Here is a 23,457-nt window from a genome sequence, read left to right as displayed (position 1 = left end):
CACCCCCCAGAGTTCAAATAACCTCCCTTCCCCACATAGAGGCCTTATTTCCTACCTGATCTGAGTCCCTCCCTTCAAACTGGGACCCTCCCCTGGAATGGAGAACACAAAGAACAGTCATAAAAGTTCATTTTGTTCTTTCAAGAGGGTTCATCCTGGCCAAAATGGGGGAGCAGCGCTGAATACAAGTTTTGCCAAATGTAAGAAGCATTTCCGAGGGCAGTCTTAAATACAGCTTTAAAATGAGTCTGGAAGTAAAATGGGGCAGGCGGAAGGGAGAAGGCTGCTGTCACTTCAGTAGTTCAGCCTTCACTCCTTAATCACTAAGGAAACTAAGGGGGGGGTTGGTGGGGAAAAGACAGATACTGTATGATATTTTATTTATAAAAATAACTAAGATTCTTTTTAAAGAAAACCAGAGGACAAAGCCAGCACCCAGATCTGAAAGATCTATTTAAACCAGCAAGAGAAACTGACTTCTCTTACGGTGCCCACAGCAACTAATTCCTGGTCCAGAGGAGACCAAGAAGAGTTGGCAGGTATTGGGAGATGCACTGCTTGGAGAAGAAAGGCCCACCCCCTCTGTTGTTCCTCCAGCTACCTGCCTCCAGCCTGAGCCCAGCACAGTAGTAATGGACAGGACACCCCAAGGGGTAGGAAGACCACAGTCCTAGCAGGGTGCTACCAGCCTCCGTTTTCGGATACATGCCCAAATCCACTCTGGGGAGACCAGGTGAGCCTCAGGGTTCTTGTCCCTGCTACCCAGCACATGTGTGGCTGAGGCCAAGTCAAATTCCTGTACCAGGTCCCCATCAAATGCCACAAAATAGCGTCTGAGTCGGCTGAAGTTGGGTGTAGTGGGTGGCAAGTAGAGCCGCACCCCAGTGAAGATGTCCAGCAGCACCTGCAAATGCAGAGGGGTTAGGTAAGTCAGCTCTGCACCCGGTGCAGGTAGATCTTGACCCAGAAGAGTATAGGACAGAGTATGGTTGGACAGTAGACAGAGATGGAGGGAGCATACAGTTTGGGACATAGCATAGCATAGTGCACTGGAGAACCACCACCAAATATCACCCATCCTCCAGTCACTCCAAATGATAGGACTGACTAAGGAAAAAGAAGGGAGAGATGATGAGGCCCAATATCCGGCACGAAGAGGTGGGAAGAGGACATGATTCCAAGAGCCATCAGTGGCTCTAACTCAGTGACCTCTCCTGAAGATCATGTATTCCACTACACAGCTAGCTAGGCTAGCTACCTCAGGGTCTGAAATCTTGCTTGTTCCTGGGAACAGTTCAAGGACTTTGGGCAGGGAAGAAAGATGGGGCCAGTTTTACTGATCTATTGGGAACCGGGTTCAGGTCCTGAGTAGTCAGCCTTCTGTACTCCCTCTTGGGCAGAGGTATAGAGGGCGGGGGTACAGTCACCCTGGTGGTCTTGTGTTTACTTCATCTGTTGTTTGGGCCGGCAGCTCCCCAGTGGTCGATTCAGTATAACCTAGTTCTTGGCCTCAGTAGGTACTCAAGTTTAAGAGGGAAAAGGCCCCTCAGCTAGGAGGAACCACGAAGCCCATATGCTCTCCCTGTCCCTATTACCACCCTGATCACAGATTCACACCACTGCACCCCACAACCAGAGTGGGCTTTCTCTCCTTTAATGTAAGCTGTGACTAAGGCCCAGCCGCCGGTGGCCCCTGCAGCCTCTCTTGGCTAGCCGGCTCTATCTCCTGACTGCTGACACAGCTCTCCTTCCTCTCTGCTGGCTGGCTGGCTGCCTCTGCAAGGCAAGGAGAGGGCACAGGATGGAGCAGCAGCACTGCCGGCAAGGGCTTGGCCAGTGCCCCCAACCCCAACCGCTCTGCTCCTCTTTGAGAGTTCATGTGTAGAAAGCTGGGGACACTAGGCCCTGGGCTAACATGGCCGGCCTGCTGTTTAGCTATTTTGACCCTCACCTTTGTTTGGCACGGGGGCTCATCAGCAGCAGCTTTCCTCTTCTTACCCACTTTCACTGGAGATGTCACAGCCAGCTTCTCTCCCAGTTTCATAGGGGAAGACTTTGTAGTCAGCTTGTTGCCTGTTGGACAGAGTTCAGGAAAAGAACTGAGGTTGAGGACTGCTGACTCTGTTCCTGAGTTGGGTAGCCAAGGGAAGGGCCAGCACCTTCCTCTGCTGTGAGCACAGGTGAGAGGGAAGGAGAAGTTATCAGCTAAGCCTTTTAGCTAAAAAGTGGCTTATTCCCATGATACTGTCATTCTGGTTTGCTAGGCAGATATGGGGTGTCTAGCAGAACACACATAAGGAATGAGCCGTCAGCTGCAGGGGACACACACAATCACAGGACCTCGCTGGATGAGCCTGGGCCCCACCCTCAGCCTTACTACCTTTGTTGCTGGGGCTGCTCAGTGTCCCCTCAGCCTTCTTAGCCCTGGCAGAGCACTTGCTGGGGGAGGCTCTGGGGACCTTGCAGGGTGGAGCAGACTCGGAGGTGCCCTCATTCTCGCCACTGCTGCCTCCTGTCGTGGAGCTCCCCTCCTCTCCAGCCACCACGGTGAAGTCTGCCTTCTCCTTGGACAGCTGGTACAGTTCCTAAGAAAGAGGAGGTCACATGCTTCAGAGTGGTATATGGGACTGGGTGGGGGGCTTAGGCACATGTGGCTGGGAACAGAGGTGACCTGCCTTGGCGCCTTTCTTCCAAAGTGGGGTCTGTCACCTAAGTAATCAGTGCAAGTTCCTGCTCTCTGGACTCCAGTTTTCAATCAGCAAAGGAGGATTGTCAGCAGAGCAGCACCTCATGCGGCTAGAAAGGGTTGCTCAGGGGCTCTTGATGAAAGCAAGCTCTCCCTGGGGGCTGTGGGGAAAGCCTGCTGCTGCTCCAAGGTTAGGTTTCTCTCTAACTGCCCTCCTTGCTCTGTCTCAGGGGGGAGGGGGAAAGAGAAGACAGAGGATGTGAACAAGCCTGAGGCTGGAATGGAGGGGACACAAAGAGCTTTAGAGCTGGCACCTTGAGTTGGGGAAGGTTAGTGGCAGACTTCCAGTCCTTGTCGTCACGAATTCTGGTACATCGAGGGAATCGGATGGAGATCCCATCAGCTGTGTGAGCCTCAGATTTGGAGAATTCCGCCCCTGTGATCTCCCACACGGCAGCTTTCTGTCAGGAGTAAAGCAGCAGATCACCTTATCTCTGGCTGAGAAGGAATCAACTCCCACCAGCCAGAAGCAATACAGAACAGATCAAACCAAAGAAGCTTCGGCTCAGCTGGGAGACCAGGCACTGTTCTTGTTGCTGCTGCAGTTACCTTAGGGCAGTCCTCCCTGTTCTCTGAACCTGTCAGTTCAAGGGACTGGCTAGATCCATCTAGATTAGACCCTCGAGGACAAGGGCAGGGGTACTCTCTTCCTCAGTTTTGGCGGGGAATAATCTGGACCCCCATCCCTTGGGTAGGCTTTCAGTGAGGCTGGGACTACTTTTTTGTGATACTAGAGAACTTGTGAACTAATTCTATGGGCTGGGAGACCCCAACCCACTAAGCTGATACCTTTGGGTCTGGGACAATGAAGTCGGGATAGTAGATCTTGTTGATCTTCAGCCAGTTGGGTATTTTGCTGGGATCCTGGAGGAGGAAAGATGCTGTTGTGGGCTGTTCTCAAGATCAAACAAGGCTTAAATATCTTGATAATGGAATTGTGAGCTGTGACTCTGCTAAAAAGGCTGAGGCTTCACCCGTGACCCTCCCTGCCCAGAGGGCTGTGGCCCATTGGGCAGGCAGGCCACTGTAAGGTGAGAACTCCACCCTTCTCTCTGGAGACCCACAGTTCTCAAAGCACAGCCCGTGTTTAGTGTCCTTCCTCACCTTGCTGATCTTCACCATGTCCAGTTCCTTCTGCAGGCGGGCAAGGGTCGCATCATCATGGCCTCCTGCACACTTGGTGACTGTGCACCATTTCTGGCTGCCAGGGTCATAGCAGCCCATGAGGAAGATGGACATCATGCCACCTGGGAGGGGAGTTTGGGCTGTGTGGGTTGCAGTAAGCTATCTCTGCCAGTCCCACGAGACAACTGTGAGGCAGCTCATAGGAAGGAAAGGGTCTGGACTTTGGCATCTGAGTGCCAATTCACTTGAGCTCTGATCCCTCCCCCCCAGTACCAGGGATTGAACCCAGGGGCATTCTACCTCTGAACTACAGCCCCAGCCCTATGTTTTATTCTTTATTTTGAAGGCCTCACTAAGTACCTGAGGCTGCCAAGATTCTCCTACCTCAGCCTTCCAACTACCGTGCCCGTTTTTTTTGTGTGTTTGTTTGCTGGGGCTAGAACCCAGGGCCTGGTGCATGCTAGGCAAGTGCTCTATCACTGAGCTACACATTCCAATCCTCTTCTTCATTAGAAATAATCAAACCGAACTTTCTAGACTGTAGGAACTGAATAGTACCTTTCACACAGTGAATCGCCCCAAAAGTGTTAATTCTGCAAATGTCAGTTTTCTGTCCTCCAGGAAAGAGACTTTCCCTGAGGAGGAAAAGCTATCCAGCTCTGAGGAACCAGCTGCTAATGAGCTTCCTTGTGTCAGGATAGCACAGAGTTTTTGTTGTTTTGCAGGACTAGGGCTTGAACTCAGGGATGTTCCACCTATGAGCTACATCCTCAGTCTTTTTTATTTTGGAACAGTCTTAACTAAGTTGCTGAGGCTAAACTCAAATCTGCTATCCCCCTGCCTCAACCTCCCCAGTGCTGGGATTACAGGCCTGTATCGCCATGCCTGGCTTTAAGCACAGGCATTCCTTCTCAGCTTCTCTGCCAAGGCATAGCTCTCAGATGTCCCTGCCTGATGTAGCTCCGGCCAGCCTGTATCTCACGTGGTGCCCTCCATGAATACCATTGTAGGGGCCAAATGTCATCCTGACCTTTGCTCCCTTGCCCATAGAAGGCCCCAAGAACCACCAGGTCAGCTGTGTCGGCCATGGCCCCCTCGTTCAAATAGTCCTTCTTCACTTTCAGCCAGTGCCGCTTCCCAGGCTCATATGTACCCTGAGGAAGGCAAGAGAGGCCACAAACTAGAATGGAAACAACATGAGGAAGGGGTTTACCTCCACATCTCTCAGTGTCCAGCCTATGCTGGGAAGAGCGAGCCTTCAGGAGACATACAAAACTCATTGTCCAGATCCAGAGCAGGCCCATCCAAGCCCTGGAAAGGCCCCTCAGCTCCACCCACCACCACGATGCCACACCACTGCCAATGCCCAAAACAGGAAGGGCTTGGACTACAGGGCCTTACCTTCACATCCTTTAGCACCAGCCCTTCCAGCCCCTCCCGGATCACCCGGTTTATCATGTCAGCCAAGTCTGAAGCTTTCTGAGGGGACAACAGGAGAGGTTTTGCGGACAGTACAAAAACAGGGAGGTTGGCATTTGAATGAAGCGATAGTCCCTTTCTGTACACTAGTACCCACTGTTAACACCCTACACTGAATATTGGGCAGGATTTCCAAATCAGGAAGCCTCCCAACCAGAGAGCTGCTGTGGCTTTGAGACAGTGTATGTACTTAAGAATGATTCTCATGCCCTCCTGTCTTAGGTGAAGAGCAACAGACAGCAGTCAAAGGTAAATACTTGAGAAGCCCCCCCTAAGAGCAATTACACTCACTCACACTTGGCCCAAGTGCTTCTCTGCCCTGCTTTCAAACCACTAGGATCCTACTTAGGGTAGGGTGTTTACTTACCGTGACTTGCTTCATTTCTGAAAACATGATCCTGTTGGGAATTTCAACCATGTTGTCATGAAGAAACTTCCGCCGCTCACACAGAGGCCTAAGGGGGATAGGAAAGCTGAGGGAAGGATCCTCCCACCCATATCAGGAATTCTGAGGAGGAAGGAGCACAATGATAAATCTGCTTCATGAGATGGGCTGCAGGGGTTCCATCCTGACTGAAGATGGACACTTGTGAATGAGAGCACACTGCCAGTTCATAGCCGATGAAAACTGAGACTCCAGTCCTCATTTTTTTATGGCCTGCACCCTGTTTCATACCAACCACAAGGCTGCCTGGTCCTTGGGTCAGCTGGCTGAGATAGGCCTCAGGACCCAAACCCCATCATATCTTTCTTCTAGTTCTTTCCACAATCAAGGATGTGGCTGCTACAGAAGTGGAGGTACGGATATATTTCTACATGTGAAAAGGGCAGCTTTGGCTTCTTGGGTACAGGCCTTTGGATGCAGCTAAGTTGAGAATGCTAATTCTCCCTGAGATGATCCACCCATAGTTTTACAATCAATCAGGAGCTTCCTGTTGTTGGCCTCTTCTGAGATCAAAACCTCTGAATTGAAAAGCATTTGCCTTCTGTCCCCAATGGTGATACTAGAGAAATAAAGTGGAACCCCACTGTGCTCACCATCTGTACCTTTCTAACAGCCCATTTTCCTTTGGCAGACTGAGACTTTAGGGGCTTGAGTTTCTTCTAAGACTTGGCTCTCAGAGACAAGTCTTCCCCATACGGAATAGGGAGTGGACTTGCAGCAACTGTGCTGCCTCTCAAGGTCCCTCCTACTGTTGCCTCTGCTGGGCTCATGGACACAGGCACATATGCTAGCCCCTTCCCTGCCCTCCTTCCCATCTGAGCCCTCCACATCCCCACCCAGGAAGTAAAACAGGCTCCTGGGTTTAAAGATGCTCACCAGAGCTGAGGTGTAGCTTAGTGGAAGAGTGCAGGCTTAGCATATGAGGCCCAGGGTATGATTCTTAACATCACAACAACAAAAAAGCTAGCCAACTCACCTGTCCATCAAACTGACATCATTGAAGTAGATACAATCAAAAACAAACAGGCAGACATTAGCATCTTGAAAAGCAGCTTTCTGCAAGGAAAAATGAGGTAGTAACATGAGGCACAAACATCAGAGGACACAAAAAATAGGGAGTACCATTCACTTCTGAAAGCCCTCTGAAGCACCTGGTAGAAAAGCCCTATCTGAGCTGGGTGTGGTGGCACATGCTTGGGAGGTTGGGGACAGGAGGATCACGCAGGTTCAAAGCCAGGAGTGCTGGCTTAAGAGACCCTGTTTCCAAAAATAAAGTATAAAATAGGTCTGGGAATGTAGCCTGGAGGTAGAAGGGCTTCCAGGAACCCCAGTGCCACCAAAAAAATAAAAAAAATAAGAAAGAGCCCTGTCTGTGATGGGAAGCACCCGAGGCCTAAGAGTACTTGCAGATGGTGCTTACTATAGCTTGGATCTTGACTGTTCCCCAAAGGCCTGTGTGTTAAAAGGACTGGTTTCTAGGGGGGGGGGGGTGTCTTCAGGTCACTCTGGTTGCCCCAAAGGGGACTGTGGGATTCACGCTCCATCTTCTGTTGCTACTCTGTGGCCAGTACGTGGCTTTGCCCTGCCGTGCACTCCTGCCATGATATGTGCTTTGTTAGAGGTCCAAAGCAATGGGTCCTTCTGATCTTGGACTGGAATTTCTATAATTGTGAATCAAAATGAAATTTTTTGCACTTGGGAGGCTGAGTCAGTAGGTTCACACAGGTTTGAAGCCAGCCTCAGTTACTTAGTGAGGCTCCTAGTAAGCAACTTAGTAAGACCCTGTTTCCAAATTAAAAAAAAAAAAAAAAAATGGTCTGGGAGTATAACCCAGAAGTAGAAGAGTCCCTGGGTTCCACCCCTGTACCACACACACACAAAAAACCCCCAAAAATACAACCCCCCCCCAAAAAAAAAACCTCTTTTAATTGTCTCAGGTATTTCATAGTAATGGAAAGCTGACTAACACAGTGCTGAATGGAGACAATTCAATTATAAGTTGGTTCCTAATAGCAACTCCTTTTTATGGAAGAACAAATGGGGGTGGGGAAAGACATACTTAAACCCAAGGCTTGGTTGAGAAATAATTCAGATGTACTCCGCTTCCAGACTGACAGTGTATGCATCTTTGTATATATGGTGTGAGCCAGTACCTTGTGCACTCCCAGAGTCCCAAAGGGAAGTGGTTTGCCTGTTTTGTTGTCAATCAGGAGCACCTCAGAGTCCAAGATCATACTGTGACCCCCAGGAAAAGCCCGGGGGATGAAGTCCTTAAAGTGGGCCACCTGTAAGTAGAAAAGTACCTCAGATGAGGCAGCAAAAACCCAAAACCAAGCCATGGAGATCAAAGACCAGGCCCCAGAAGAAATTCAGAGCAACACATGGAAGCCCAGTGACTGCAAAACCTACAGCTGGGCCTTGTCAACCACCTGGACAACAGGGATAAGTTATCTGCTTTAGTGCCTCTGGCCAGAGCCAAGAAGAGGTCAGCCATGGTGAGTCACTGTCTATGGGCTGTAGAGAAGGTACAGCGTGGGGAGAAAAAGGAAGAAACAGTGAGCATGTGGAGGAAGAGGTAGAGGTAAAGGGAGAGAAGGAAAGAGTAAAGGCAGGTGGGCAGATTAATGCCTACTTCACAAGATAGGTGGTTACTAGGCTGAGGATTGAGATGGGGGAGAATAGACTGAAGAGACAGAAAAGAGTAAGACCCCCTCAGGAGCAGCAAGAAAAATGTGAGCAGGGTCTTTTCTAAGAGGGAGCTCTGAACCCATAGCCATGTTCAGAATAAGATAGGAAGCTTGGAATTGGCAGAACCCTAATCTTTGACAGTTCCAGACAAGGAGAGGTCCCACTGTAATCAGAAAGAACAACTGTGGCCCAGTTTCCCATCTGGGCAGGGCACATGGCTATTGCTACCTGGAAATGCTTGCTTGGAGCAGGGTCAGAAACGCCTCCCCTTCAGTCCCCAACCCAGCCCTTTAGGAACCAAGAGAGAAAAAGCAATGGGTGAGTAAGCCCTTGGCATGGAAAGCAAAGAAAGGGCTGAAAAGCTTCTGGAAAGCTGAGCTTCGGTCACAAGAGGCGCCCATCTGACACCAGCCTCACCAAAAGAGTTTGAGTTAACTGCACAGTGGCCCACAGAACAGCTGAACCTGCACCAAAGCATGCCACACCAGGCCACTGCTCCATTCTTGTTCTGGTAAACACCTGATACAAGTTAACTGACTACTCTGTCCCCAGCTCCAGTAAGAAGGCAAGGCTGAAGTGAGTGAAGTGACCATACAATGTGTCTTTTCCATGGGGCTCTAAAAAACTCAGAAGGACTAGAGGTGTAGCTCAGTAATAAAACCCTTGCCTAGCATGCATAGGCCCTGGGTTCAATCTCCAGCACCACCAAAACAACAACAAAAACTGAGTCAGAGATAGGAAAGAAGGGGATGGGCAAGGTCAGGAATTCCATCTACTCACAAGCTATAGGAGCGAGACGTTCCACCTGCTATTCCCTCAAGACACCCTCAAAGATTTGGCCCTGGGAGCTCAGAACGACTAAGGAATGAGATTCCCTGCAAGCCTTCAATTAGGACAGTAGTCGGACTCCTCACTATATCCCTGGTGTGATGTTTATATATCAGAATGTAAGCTTCTTGAGGGCCAGAATTGCCCACTAGCTACAGTATATAAGCATTTGATAAATATTTGTTGAGCAAACTGGGCGTGGTGGTGCCCAGCATTTGGGAGGCTGAGACAGGAGGACTGCGGTTCACGGACAGCCTCAGCTACTTAGTGAGGCCCTTTGCAACTCAGTGAGACCCTGTTTCAGAGTAAAGAATAAAAAATAGGGCTGGAGGTGTAGCTTGGAGGTAGAATGCCCCTGGGCTCCATCCCTAGTACCACCAAAAAAAAAAAAAAAAAAGATTATAGAGCAATGAATGGCAGCCCCACAGTCCCTTACACATGAACCTTAATCCAGCTTACGGCATACAGGACCTAGAAAGACTTGCACAGCAACTTAACAAATGAGCTCACCCTTCCAATAGCACTGGGAGATAATCACTGTCCTGGAGCTGCCCTAACTAAGCCAGGTCTGGACTCTGGCCCTGCTGAGCAGCCTTCATCACTGGAAGACTCCAAAATAAACTCATCCATTTGTTTACCAAATAAAAACAAATTCCCTTTGATGAACCAGCTATGGAACTCTAAGACTTAGAGGCAGGAAGGGAGAAAACAGTCCTGGCAGAAAGGGCCTAATACCTTGTGAGGCAGGACGGGCTTGAGACTGCGGCTGAAGTAGCTGAAGTGGTCGCCATTCTTATGTACCTGGACTCGCTCACCATCGTACTTGATCTCAGAGAACATGCCGTTGGGACACTTCTTCATCGCATATTCGATGGACTTGCAGGCCTCGGCCTTGGGTCGAGAAAAACAAAGCCTGGAGACTTTTCAATGAGGAGCTGCTTAGCAGAGACAGCAAAAGAGCCTAAACCTGTTTAGGTTTGTCAGTATAGGACCTGGGTCCTGGCACTGAATTCCCTTAGTGTATGCTCTGGGCAGGCTGTTGAAGCAAAGTTGAGCATGAAAAGGGCTGAGCAAATAGTATATTCTGACTAGAAAAGCATCTCCAGGATTAACACAGGGGCTTGCAGTTTGAAGAAGATGTTTTTCATTGTAGAACAAATAAAATTCCACTGAAATTGTATTTAAATTTTTCTCAGTAATTTAAGCTCTTTCAGGTCCTCTGGCTTGTTATTAAATAGACTAGAAGTGTGTAAAGGTCAAGAGTGAAGCCTGTAGGTGAGCCAGGCACAGTGACCCATGCCTGTGATCCCAGTACTTGGGAGGCTGAGACAGAAGGATCGCAGGTACAAGACCAGTCTCAGCAATTTAGTGAGCCTTTCAGCAACCTAGAGAGACCATGTTTCAAAGCAAAACAAAACAAAACAAAATAAGCCAGGTCTAGTGATGCATGTTTGTAATCCCAGTAGTTGGTAGGCCGAGATGGGAGGATTGTAGGTTCAAGGCTACTTAGTGAGGTCCTCTGCAACTCAGTGAGACCTGTTTCAAAAAAGGAATAAAAAAATAGGGCTGGATGTGTTGCTCAGATGTAGAATGCCCCTGGATTCAATCCCTAGTGCCACAATAATACATACATACATACATACATACATACATACATACATACATACATAAAAAAGGGATGGTGTTTGGCTTGAAATTTGCCCCTGAGTTCAATCTCCAATACCAAAAAAAAAAAAAAAAAAAAAAAGTTTATGTGAGAGTGATCATGGATCCCCAGGACAGGACATCCAGACACAGGAGTGCTTATTTATATACCTGAGCCAGTCTGACTCAGACAATAGTTACCATTTTGGGGGTTCTTGTCCGGTGACAATCTCATTTCATCTTTGATGTGACATTTTATGTGACAAATATTAAGCCAGAGAGGTTAAATACTTAAGGTTCCACAACTAGTGAAAAGCAGAAATAAAATTTGAATCTAGGCCTAACGCCAAAAGCCTGTGTTTAAATTACCCACTAAGCTGTATAACCCATGCCATTCATCAAATGAATTTGTAAAACAGAATTCTTACAAGTTAAGCCAGTACTTTAGGTGACTGGGGGTACTGTCCCTGGGACAGAGACATCACTGTTTGGGTAGTAGCTGATCCACATTCCTAACAGGGACATAATACTTCCCTATTCCAAACAAAGAAACTCAAGACTTTAGGTTAACCAGGTAAGACAAATTTCCAAAAAGCATTGTACACTGGAAAAAACCAAAGGGTCTCACAGTAGTCAAGGGGGCATCTGCAGGGGGTCCTACTGCTCAGGAAAACCAATGCCATAAAGGAAATTCCCTTTCCCATGATGTAAGCAGAGGCCCAAATTGATCTCCTTGGAATTGGTCTTTCCCCCTTAAGCTTCCACGCCCTTCCCAAATCACGCTGTCTTAAAAAGCCTGGCTCTGCCACCAACTCTGAGCTAGCCTACAGCAGGTTATAGAATGTACCACCCTGTCTTTGGATAAGATGATAGATAAGCCATTTTGGGTAGGTGCTTCTGAGAGTTTCACAGATTATTCCCACAAGGAAACTAAAGACCAGAAGAGGCTAAGTAACTCATCTAAGACTCTACAGCTTGTTGGTGACAGAGCTGGGAATGAGGTCCTGATTATTGCCGTCCCTCCATTCTTACCAAACTCCTCCAGTCAAGCTGCAAGAGTACTGGCACTCATACCCTATCAAATCTCACCCCCAAGGGATGAGCAAGTGTTGAGGTGTGGACAGTAGGAGAGAGGATGGTGCTTCTCACCAGCATGGGCTGCACAGGTGTCATCAGTGAGGCCTGGACACTCAGCGCCCGTCTCCGGCCTGGTTCCTTCTCAAGCTCCTGCTCATTGCGAAGAACTCGCTCCACCACGTCCTGCAGGTTGCGCGAGGCTTTAAAGGCTTCATAGGCATTGGGATCTAGGGCATCTAACCTGTCAAGGCAGATAGGAGCAAGGAAACAAAACCTCTGCATTTGACACTATAGTGATGGATAGCAGTCTGTGCTCACAGGCAGGAGAGCTCCTCATCTGAAGGGATGAGGGTGTGTTCTATTGTCCAAAAATATATACAGAAGAGAAAACTGAATAGTCAGTCTTTTTTAAAATTTTATTTTGTGGTACTGAGGGTGGAACCCAGGGGCTTTCTACCTCCAGACTATACTCTCAGACCTATTTTATACTTTTTTTGGAAATAGGGTCTCACTAAGTTGCTGAGAGCCTCACTAAGTAGCTGAGGCTGGCTTTGAACCTATGCGATCCTCCTGTTTCAGCCTTCCAAGCGCTGGGATTATAAACTTGCGGATACCACGCCCAGCTCAAAATTCAATCTTTTGAGATCCTGTCTCTATCTGCTTGCAGTTTTACCATAGGAAGGAACTGGAATGGGCAAGAGACTTATATTGTACTACTTACTGAACATATTCCATGCTTTGTTAGAATTAACAACTCTGTGAGGAAGGTATTGTTACCTCTACTTTACATAAATAATGGAGGTGGAAACAGGGATAGGAAACAAAATTAGCTGGCAGTGTAGGCTGTCAGAGGAGCCGGTACTTACACATGTTTTGCACCCGAGTTCATCTTCAGATCATGTTTGATCAACCTGATGATGCACTTAAGGTCATTGGCTGTACACCTAAGGGATGAGGCATATGCAACTTCATCTCTGAAGAGCTCCACACCCTGAACCTTGCTTCCCAAGTGTTCTGTCTCCCCAAGCCCATCCCCGTTAGGCTTGGCTTGGTTGGGGCAGCTCCCCCACCTGGAGGCGATGTCCTGTAGTGCCTGCTGCTGCTCATCCTCCTTGGTGAGCTTAGAAAGCCGCAGGAGGAATCCGTCCACTTCCTGGATGGTGAGGAGGCTCTTGGCAGCTGGAGGGAAAGACTTGCTCTGCTCAAAGAAGACTCTGATCGTCTCTGACACGTCACCCTGTCTCCAAAAACCAAAATGCCACTGCTGCAACCCCAGGGTGTCAGGTGTATCCCTTAAGACCTCAGGACTAAAGATGATCAAGAGATTTAGTCAAAGTTCCCATCCTCAACTCACTTCTTAGAGATCTATCCCAGCCACCATTCCTCGAAGGGGTCCATCTATCCACATAGGATCTGCCCACCTGCCTCAGCTGAGAAGACACACAGGCACTAACCCAGGGCTGAGCCAATTTGATTCTTGCTTACAAATATGAACTACGAGATAAATGCACTCATCAGGTAGTGAGTATGCTTGGATGGCAGTGCCATGGATAGAGTCACGAACAAACCAAAGCTGAATGGTAATCCCAAGTATGGAGCAGGATGGGGGGGTGGGGGGAGGGGGGAAGGAAAGAAGATTCTGGAACAAGAGACACAGTACAGACAGAGAAGTTTCAAATCCTTTTGAAATAAGGCCTTTGTTGTTCATCAGTGGTATGGTTTTAGTCCTTAGAAACTTGTGAAATTATCAGCTACGGCCTCACATTCAGCCCCCCGCCCCCTGGAAACTTGCTCAATTAGATTTCAGTTTCCTAAAACAGTATGTTCCCAACCATTAAAGATGTGGCTACAGGTGCCTGGCTTGGCAGAACCCCACCTGGAATGCCACCTCCCCAGCCCTCCCTCTGACCTGTTCTAGGTCCCGTGCCATCTCATCTGGGTTGCAGTTAAAAATGCGGCTGAAAAGCTTCACAATCTGCTTATCGTTCAGGTTGTAAACACTCTTAATGACACCTGGCAGCAACAGCTTCACTGTTAGGTACACATCACCTCGGAAGCCATCTGGAGACAGAGAAAGGAGCCCTTCTTGAGAAATGAAGCTTACACAAATAAACACATGAACTCAGAGACCACAGAACTGTGTATCAGCGCCCCTGCTCCCACAGTGTACATCACCACAGTGCAGAGGCCAGCGTTTGTGGCCCCAGGGTGAACTTCCACTGGGCAGAGCCATGACTTTCACTTTATGTCCCCCGTGACAAGCACCTTACAAATATTCAATGACAAATCAAAGAAACAGTTGGAAGATTCTATTCCAGCTGTGCATGTGATCCAAAAAGCCTTAATTAAATATGCAGGGCAATGAATTTTTCTACTGGTCAAATGAGGTGGGTTCTTCTGGCCTACTAGAGGCAAAAAGATGCTGATGTGCACTGAGGAGAACTGGCTATACAATTCGCAGGGTCTGATGACATGCAAAATGTAAGGTTCCTAGTTCAAAATTAGTAACTAAAAAATTAGGCCAGGCATGTTGGCGCATGCTTGTAATCCGAGTACTTGGGAGGCTGAGACAGGAGGACTGCAGATTTGAAGCCAGCCTCAACAACTTAGTGAGGCCCTCTGTAACTTAGTGAGAAACTATTTCCAAATAAGAAATAAAATTGGGCTAGAGGATAACTGCATAACTTGGAGGTAGAATGCCTCTGGGTTCAATCTCCAGTACCACAAAAACAACAAACAAACAAACAAACAAACAAACAAACAAACAAACAAACAAGGGACCCTTTGCAACCATACAGCTCATATGCCCATGAAACAACACAGCTCTGAGCTATTTAGAGCAAAAGCTCATTCAGGATATTCACGCCCTACCTCCTGCTGAGCCTTTCTGCAAGAAGTCCTGGATGATCTGCGTCTTTGTGTTGTAGCTAGGATGATCAGCCACCATGGCACACAACTTTCGAAACTCCCGTAGCAGACAATCCTTGTGCTTAGGGTCACACTTGCTTGCGGACAGACTTGTCTTCAGGGTAGGGCTTGAGGGGGCTTGTTCAGAGTTATTGGGCTTGGCTGTTGAAGAAACAACAAAGAGGATTCATTCTGTCTTCCTGGGAAGAAAGGCATTCTACTGTTTTATTTGTAGTTTTACTTAATCCTCCTCAAGAGCCCCTTGAGGGGCTTGTATCCTTGTATCCATGCCACAAGTAAAGAAATGGAGGCCAAGTAATTTCTCCAAATCTCTTAGCTATTAATGGTAAAGTAACAATGATCTCTTTACACCCAAGCTGAAGATCAGACTGATATGCATCTGTTTATGTGAATACTTCATAAAAGAATGAGACCTCTGTACCAAGAGTGATCAGAAAGATTTCAGTAATCTTGTACAGCCAACCCCCAAAAGAGCAGGGATGAGAAAAGGTAAGAAATCAAAGGACATGTTAGTCAATGTGAAATGATTGCTATCACAGATTTTCAGAGCTAGAAGGAGCCTCAAAGATTATTTAATTCAGTGTTCCCCTTTTTTGTGTGTGTGGTTCTGAGGATAAAACCCAGGGGCATTCTACCTCAAAGTGACACCGCAGCCCCTATTTTTTAATTTTTTATTTTGAAACAGGATCTCACTAGGTTAATGAGAATTTATTTCACTCACTACTAGCTGAGGCTATCCTCAAACCTGTGATCCTCCTGTCTCAGCCTCTCAAGTACTGGGTTTACAGGTGTGTGCCACCACATCCACTTAGTTCCTGGTCTCTTACTGATGAGGAGACCCATGATCAAGAACAGCAGATGACTTTCAGGATCACCCACCTCTTTGGCAGCAGAACCAGGTCAAGGATACCACCAAGAAAGCTGGGTCCCACTGACACACTCCCAACAATCGCTCCCCTCAGTACTCAAACCTTTTCTTATTGTCAAAAGAAAACATAGTCAACAAGCAGGGCTTTCCTTCAGATACCTGAAAGTAATTACATAAAACTCTTTTAGACATTCCCTCTCACCTCCTGGTGGCCACTTACAAAGCAAAAGCAAGGCTATGGCAAGCTGGCTGAGGATAAAAGCTTCTTCTCTTGGCTCTGTAAATTATAAATGTGTCATCATCTCTGACCTGAAATCTAAATACGATCTTAGGAGACAAAAGCTCCAAAGGTCGGTGTTCAGCAAGGTTGCCAGCATGGGAATACTGTTCCTCTCAACTCCTCCCAAACTCCATCCCCAAGATCAGGGCCCTTCCAGAGTCCTTAGTGCTGTGATCCTTACTGTCATCTGGACTCCTCTATATTTCTGTCTTTGGATATCACACAACAAATTCTACAGTTAGGCATTGTTTTTGCAATGTTATCTCCTAAAGTCCTCATGAGAACACTGGGTTAGAGGAGGTAGATCATACCACTGTCGACTCACAGATTAAAGCCACAGAGGTGCAGGCATGTAAAGACATGCTCAGGGCTCCAAGCTATCAAGCAACAGTGCTGGGACCAGACTCCAAGTCTTCTGATTCAGCTCTAGGCTTATTTCCATCACATGAAGCTTCTTTCCATCCTCAAACAGCTTAGGAGTTTAGCTTTATTATTTCTTTAAATGAGGCAATCATAAGAATATCTTATAACATTAAAAGAGCCAACAGGGTGTAAGGCAAAAGAACACAGTGAGGAGTCAAACAGGCTTCAATACAAATACAAATTTCTTTATAAATCTGAATTGGAACTGCAGCCTTTTTGAGAAGGGGTGGTAGCGGGAATTGAACCCAGAGGTGTCCTTTCTCCAAATCACACCCCTAACCCCTTTTGTTTTGAAACAGGGTCTTGCTAGGTTGATTCAAGTCTTGCTCAATTGCTGAGGCTGGTCTTAAACCTACATTCCTCCCATATCAGTCTCCCAAGTACTGGAATCAAAGGCATGCACCAAATTGAATTTCAGTTTTCTCATTCAATGGGCTTAATAAAAGTACGTCCTACGGTCAAAGTCCTGAGACAGGAGGATCGGGATCATAGACAGCCTCAGCTACTTAGTGAGACCCTTTGCAACTCAGTGAGACCCTGTTTCAAAATAAAGAGTAAAAATTAGGGTTGGGGGTATAGCTTGGAGGTAGAATGCCTCTGGGTCCCACCCCCAGCACCACCACCACCACCACAACAACAAAAAGAACAAGTCCCTAAGCCAATGTTGGTTACCTAAATTACCCAAGGCCAACAAATAATCCCATTCATCTAAACCTTCAAAGACAGCCCACAGTCTAGCAAAACTTTCCTGAATATGTCTGTGAATCAGTAACTCTACATTATTATTTTTTTCCATGTGTCTCTGTGAGTGATTGAACCCAGAGGCATTCTACCTCCAAGCTACACTCCCCCAGCCCAATTTTATTTTTTGTTTTGAAACAAGATCTTGCTAAATTGCTGAGTTTCATTACTTGTTCAGGCTATCCTTGAACCTGAGATCCCCCAGTCTAAGCCTCCCAAGTACAGGTCTTAAGGGTGTGCACCACCATGCCTGGAAACCATATAATTATAAATGTGAGTATATACACAGTAAAGAGAAAGACAGACAACACTTCATTGTTTATCTATCCTGCCAAGAAGATACCAATAACAACCATAATGCAACCCTTCAGGAAGTAGGATTTGAACCTAGAGCACATTGATCCCAAAGTCCTCATTATTGCCTTCTGACAAAGACCAATGCTCTTCAGACCCCTTTTCTTTTCAATCAACAAACATACCAACTCTTTGAACGAATAGTTGTAATAAGAGAAATCAAGTGATATGGTCTATGCACGACATCTCCCTTCTTTTTTTGTTTTTGTGGTGCTAGGGATTGAAAGCAGGGGCATTCTACCTCCATGCTACCCCCCCAGCCTGATTTTTTTATTCTTTAGTTTGAAACAGGGTCTCACTTAGTTGTGGAGTGCCTTACTAAGTAGTTGAGGCTGGCCTTCCAAGCACTGGGATTACAAGCCTGTGCCACCATGCCCAGCAACACCTCCCTTCTTCTTCTATACGTTCATCTCCAGGTCAGCCAAATTTAGGGAGACAATTTCCCAAAGTTCTTTCATTACAAAACATAAGATAAAGGACAAGTTATTAAAGTTAACTCCCCCAGTAATGAAAAGTCTTGATAAAACCTTTTCCTGACACACCAGAGATTAAAGTATACAAAATAATGCTATAAACTGGACATGGTAGTGCACACCTGTAATCCCAGGACTTGGGAAGCCAAGACAAGGACTGCAGGCTCAAGACCAGCCAATGCAATTTAGCAAAACACTCAGCAACTTAGCAAGACCCTGTTTCAAAATAAAAATAAATGAGCCAGGCATGGTAACGCATGCTTGTAATCCCAGTATTTAGGAGGCCAATACAGGAGGATCATGCAGGTTCGAAGCCAGCCTCAGCTATTTGGTGAGGCTCTCGCCAACTCAATGAGACCCTGTTTCCAAATGAAATATAAAATGGGTTTGGGAGTATATCCCGGAGGTAGAAAGCCCCTGGGTTCCATCCCCAGTACCACATACACAAAAATAAGACTCGAGGTGTATTTCAGTTATAGAATATCCATGTGTTCAATCCCCAGTACTAAAATATGAAGAAATGCTATATCAGTGGAGCACTGAGGATCGGCCATTCATTGTTTTCCCAGACAGATGCAAATTGTTGAGATTATAGCAGAAACTTTTCACTTAGTCAAAGTCCTGAAAAAGATACCAAACAAGAGGACAACAGCTGTGCTGGGCATGGTGGTACACGCTTGTAATCCCAGCATTCAGGAGGCTGAGACCTGGAGGATCGCGGTTCACAGACAGCCTCAGCTACTTAGTGAGGCCCTCTGCAACTCAGTGAGACCCGGTTTCAAAATAAAGAATAAAAAATAGGGCAGGGGGTGTAGCTCGGAGGTCAAATGCCCCAGGGTTCCATCCCCAGACCCGCAAAAAAAAAAAAAAAAAAAAAAAAAAAAAATAGGACCGATGTGTAGCTCAGAGGTACAATGCTCCTGGGTTCCATCCCCCATACAGAGGAAAATAAATTAAAAAAAAAAAAAAAAAAAAAAGGATAATAGCTAAAGTAGCCCCAACCAGTCTTACCTGAAAAGCCAGAAAATTTCCGGGGATTGGTACTGGTGACAGATGAAGCTCCTTTCACTGGGGATGTCACCTGGCCAGTAGTTGTCAACTTAGCCTGGACAACAGCTTTCTTCTTTGGTGTGCTTGCTGCCTTAGAAGACAAATCTATAGGACCCCAAAAGAAGGCAAAGTAAAATATCTCTAGGGAAACTTCTAAAACTCCTACCAATTGCTTTTGAGCCTTACCTGGTAAGTCACTACCACACTGCCTCAAGCCTGGCTGGTGGTAGGCTAGTCTTTTTGAGTGAAGGTAGTGTTGGGGTTAGAGAGGTGGTACAAGAGGCGGGGCTCTACCAGGGGTCTACTCCACAAAAGCTCAGAGTATATTTGGCAAGAAAATGGGTTTATTCAAACTCAGCTTTTAAGGAAGATAGAAGCAACTTTCTTTCAAATCTCATATTCTGAGAACTCAAGGGCAAGAGATTTTAAGAGGTGGTAAATGAATAAAAGAAATTGACATATGCAGATTTAGGTAGCCAGAGAAGCTGTCAATCTCAGCCAGGCCTTAGCTTCTTTAGCACCTATTAGAGGGAGGGGCCACCCTTCAGACTTTATGCTCAACATGAAAAAATAAATACAGGATGTAGCAAAACAAGTTAACAGGTAGTTGTCTGTTTTAAGAGGGAGTCTGTCAATTTTAGGTGGAGTCTGTTTCAGTAGGATGCAATAGGGTATTGGGTGGAAGGAAAGGCAGATGATTCTGGGAACAAAGGTCCAGTTATCATTTTCCTCTATCAGTACTTAAAAATTTATCATCATTCTTCACCTCTTAATCCATTTATAATGATATCCAGAAGTGACAAGATTTGGGGGCAATCAGTATTTTATCTGGGACTGTACTGGGGATTGAACCTAGGGGCATTCTACCTCCGAGCTACACCTCCAGCCCTATTTTTTTATTCTTTATTTTGAAACAGAGCCTCACTAAGTAGCAAAGGCTCACCTTGAACCTATGATCCTCCTGTCTCAGTCTTCCAAATACTGGGATTACAAGTGGGCACCACCATGCCTGGCAGCAGTCACATTTTGATAAGGCAAAACTTGGGGTCATAGAATATCCCCAATTTATAGCCAATAAAATAAATAAAATGCAGATAGCTCACACTTCACATTGGTTTGGCAAAGGTAGGAAAATGTCCAGCTGTCAATTTATCTGAGATCATGTGGACATGGTATACCAGTATTTCTCTTCCTCTAAATGAGATGGGTCAGAAACTAACAAAGGTTAAGGCCAATTACAAACAGTGCAGGGTGGATGAGGCTTGAGAATGAAGCATCTGGGAATAGAGTTTTCTCTCCTGAAGTCTTTCTTTTGAAGAATAAGAATAAATGCCCATTTTTAGAGCTACTGATTTAAAAACAAGTCTTCCTACAGTGACCAGAACTATACTTAATATACTTTACAGGCACTTAAGGTCAAAGAGGACTAATTAAACTTAAAAGTAGGGGTGTAAGGTCTCTAAAATATGCATGTGGTATTTTGTTGTTTTTTTTTTGGTGGCACTGGGGATTGAACCCAAGGGCATTCTACCTCCAAGCTAATACCACTACCCCTATTTATTCTTTATTTTGAAACAGGGTCTCACTAAGTTGTAGAGAGCCTCACTAAGTAGCTTGAGGCTGGCTGTGAACATGTGATCCTATCTTCCAAGTACTGGAATTACAAGTGTGTTACCATGCCCGGCTAATATGCATATGTAAATGACTGCACAGACATGTGAAAGTGCATATATATCTGTAAATATAAATATGTATAAATTTTCTAGTTCTGTTCAGTGCTCAGAAGCAATGACATCCCATGACAATGAAGACATGTAGTATTCAGATTTGGGTTGCTAATACAATTCTCCACTAACAGAAACTTGGACTCTTCAGAGAAGTGACTAATTCCAAGGCTGAGGTAGAACACATACAAGGTAAGACTAAGAGCATCTTATTAGGGTTAGTACAGTACTTAAAACAACTTCTGAAGGAAGATAAATCAGCTTAAAGGGATACTAATAGTCTACTATGGTGGCACAAGCCTGTAATCTCTGCACTTGGGAGACTGAGACAAGAGGATTGCAGGTGACCTCAGCAAGACCATGTTTCAAAAAAAAAAAAAATAGGGCTGGTGCTGTAGCTCAGAGTTGTAGAGCCTCCCTGAGTTCACTCTTCAGTACCAGAAAATAAATAATTAAAAAAAAATGTTTGGGGGTATAGTTCAATGGTAGAGCACTCCTGGGGTTCAATCCCCAGTACTAGAGGAAAAAAAAAAAAACAAAAAAAGCTAGGAGTGGGGGCAAATGCTTGTAATCCCAGTACTTGGGAGGCTGAGACAGGAATCATACGTTTGAAGCCAGCCTCAGCACAGCAATTTGGTGAAACTCTCAGCAACTTAGACTATTAAAAAAAAAAAAAAAAAAAACTAGGTACAGTGACCCATGCTTCTAATCCCAGTACTTGGAAGGCTGAGACAGAGGATTGCAGGTTTATGGCTAGCAATTCGTGAGCCTCTGTTTTAAAATAAAGAATAAACCGGGCATGGTGGCACACGCTTGTAATACCTGCGCTTGGGAGGTGGAGACAGGAGGATCGCACAGGTTTAAAGTCAGCCTCCCTGGCTTAAGAGACCCTGTTTCCAAATAAAAACATAAAAATAGGTCTGGGAGTGTAGCCCGGAGGTAGAAGGGTTTCCGGGAACCCCAGTACTACCAATAAATAAATAAATAAATAAATTAACTAACTAACGAATAAAATAGGGCTGGGGGTGTAGCTTGGAGGTAGAATGCCCCTGGGTTCAATCCCCCCAGCACACCACACACACACCCACACCCACACACACTCAGTAAAGAGCCATGATATGCAGAAAGAGCAAATGAACAAACACAAATGATTAAAAAAAAACTTAACAATAGGTAAATCTGTTAAAAAGAACATGCTCTTTGTGCTATTTTTATTCTTGTAAATCTTGACTTTGAAATTATTTCTAAATAAAAGAAAAAAGAAAAAAAACCAGGACTCTATTCTCGTTATTCACCCCCTTTGTTTTGCGGTTCTGGAGATGAAACCCAGAGGCATTCTAACTCCAAGCTACACTTTCAGCCGTTTTTTTTTTTTTTGGTAGTGCTGGGGATTGAACCCAGAACCCAGGGGGCATTCACCTCTGAGACACACTCCCAGCCCTATTTTTATTTTTTTATTCTTTATTTTGAAACAGGGTCTCAATAAATTGCAGAGGGCCTCACTAAGTAGCTGAGGCTGCAAACCACGATCCTCCTATCTCAGCCTCCCAAGTACTGGGATTACAAGCCTGTGCCACCACACCTGGCATCCCTATCCCCTTTTCCATGAACACCAGTAAGATAAGAAAGCCTGTTTTCCACCCCACCTGCAATGTGTTGGGTTATCTGTTCTTTTTCATTATCTTCAAGGTCTTCCCAGCCTTCCAGCTCTGTGAGGTCTTCTATTTTCTTTGTGGTGGCCCGAGCTCGCTCTAATTTTTCAAACATACACTTAATATGGTACCACTCTTTCATATCGCCACCGGACTCTGAGAAGGGATTGGGCACCACTTTGCCAATTCGGCAGACACCCTTCACAATCTTTTCCTTGCATTTTTTGCAGCCAGCTGTTCCACGCTTGGCATAGTCCACACAGAACCGTTGCTCAGCCATCTCAAAGGGGCCACTGCAGAATCCCACATGCGATCCTGACAAGAAAACAAGGCAGGTGGCAGGTGGTCTTAGATGGCCTCCCTGGACTGACAGAACAGGCTTTTTTCTCTGGAGGAGGTAGCGTCCATGAAGCGGATCTGATTCTGACCACCGGCTGAACTGCCTTACATTAGGCCAATGATACTGTTTTGAGAATAGGTTCAGTTCTTTTCGTCCAAGCGCACGGAAGTTTTGCGGAAAGAAGATCTTGAAAGTCAAAGTCATATAGCTGCATGAAAGGACAGGAAACAAAAAATGTGAGACATGAATAAGAAGCCAGGCTTTCAATTTCTCAAAGGCCAGACTCTCTTATAGCCCATGCTGACTAATCAAACACTTCTCAAAGCATTAAAGATTCATTGCACAGGATGAAGAGTTCCAATACAGGAAAATCCAGTTTCCAAAAGGGTATTCAATTATTTAATGTACACAAATACATCTAGTAAACTCGATGAAGAGAATCCAAGTAACATAAAAGCTTTTCCAGGCCTTCAACGATGCGTGACACGCATAATGGATGATGACCTTTTACTGTAAGATCCTGAAGTTAGTTTCTTTCTTTCTTTTTCTTTCTTTCCTTTCCTTTTCTTTTTTGCAGTACTGGGAATGGAAC

General features: G+C 46.0%; 1 protein-coding gene across 5 annotated transcripts; it reads right to left on the bottom strand.

Moving 5' to 3' along the window:
• Window positions 1-670: 670 nt before the first annotated feature.
• Window positions 671-23,069, bottom strand: LIG3 (DNA ligase 3; the record flags this gene model as incomplete). 5 transcript variants are annotated; one of them, XM_080712208.1, is made up of 19 exons in its annotated part: window positions 671-904; window positions 1,946-2,073; window positions 2,378-2,585; window positions 3,001-3,147; window positions 3,536-3,610; window positions 3,851-3,993; window positions 4,902-5,025; window positions 5,273-5,350; window positions 5,718-5,805; window positions 6,772-6,851; window positions 7,949-8,080; window positions 10,047-10,202; window positions 12,105-12,273; window positions 12,899-12,976; window positions 13,103-13,269; window positions 13,942-14,093; window positions 14,904-15,101; window positions 19,111-19,254; window positions 22,520-23,069. In XM_080712208.1, the coding sequence occupies 19 exons, from the start codon at window positions 23,067-23,069 to the stop codon at window positions 671-673; spliced, it is 3,051 nt and encodes a 1,016-aa protein (XP_080568334.1). The 5 variants fall into 5 exon arrangements, with proteins under 5 accessions (XP_080568334.1, XP_080568335.1, XP_080568336.1 ...); XM_080712209.1 differs by having other exon boundaries at window positions 1,952-2,073; XM_080712210.1 differs by having other exon boundaries at window positions 1,952-2,073; window positions 8,012-8,080.
• Between the last annotated feature and the right edge of the window lie 388 nt (window positions 23,070-23,457).

This window comes from Muscardinus avellanarius (genome assembly GCF_963383645.1).
Source record: "Muscardinus avellanarius genome assembly, chromosome: 16".
Taxonomy (NCBI): Eukaryota; Metazoa; Chordata; class Mammalia; order Rodentia; family Gliridae; genus Muscardinus; species Muscardinus avellanarius.
The sequence above is the reverse complement of the archived record's forward strand: the minus strand, read 5'-3'. Positions and strand labels throughout refer to the sequence as shown.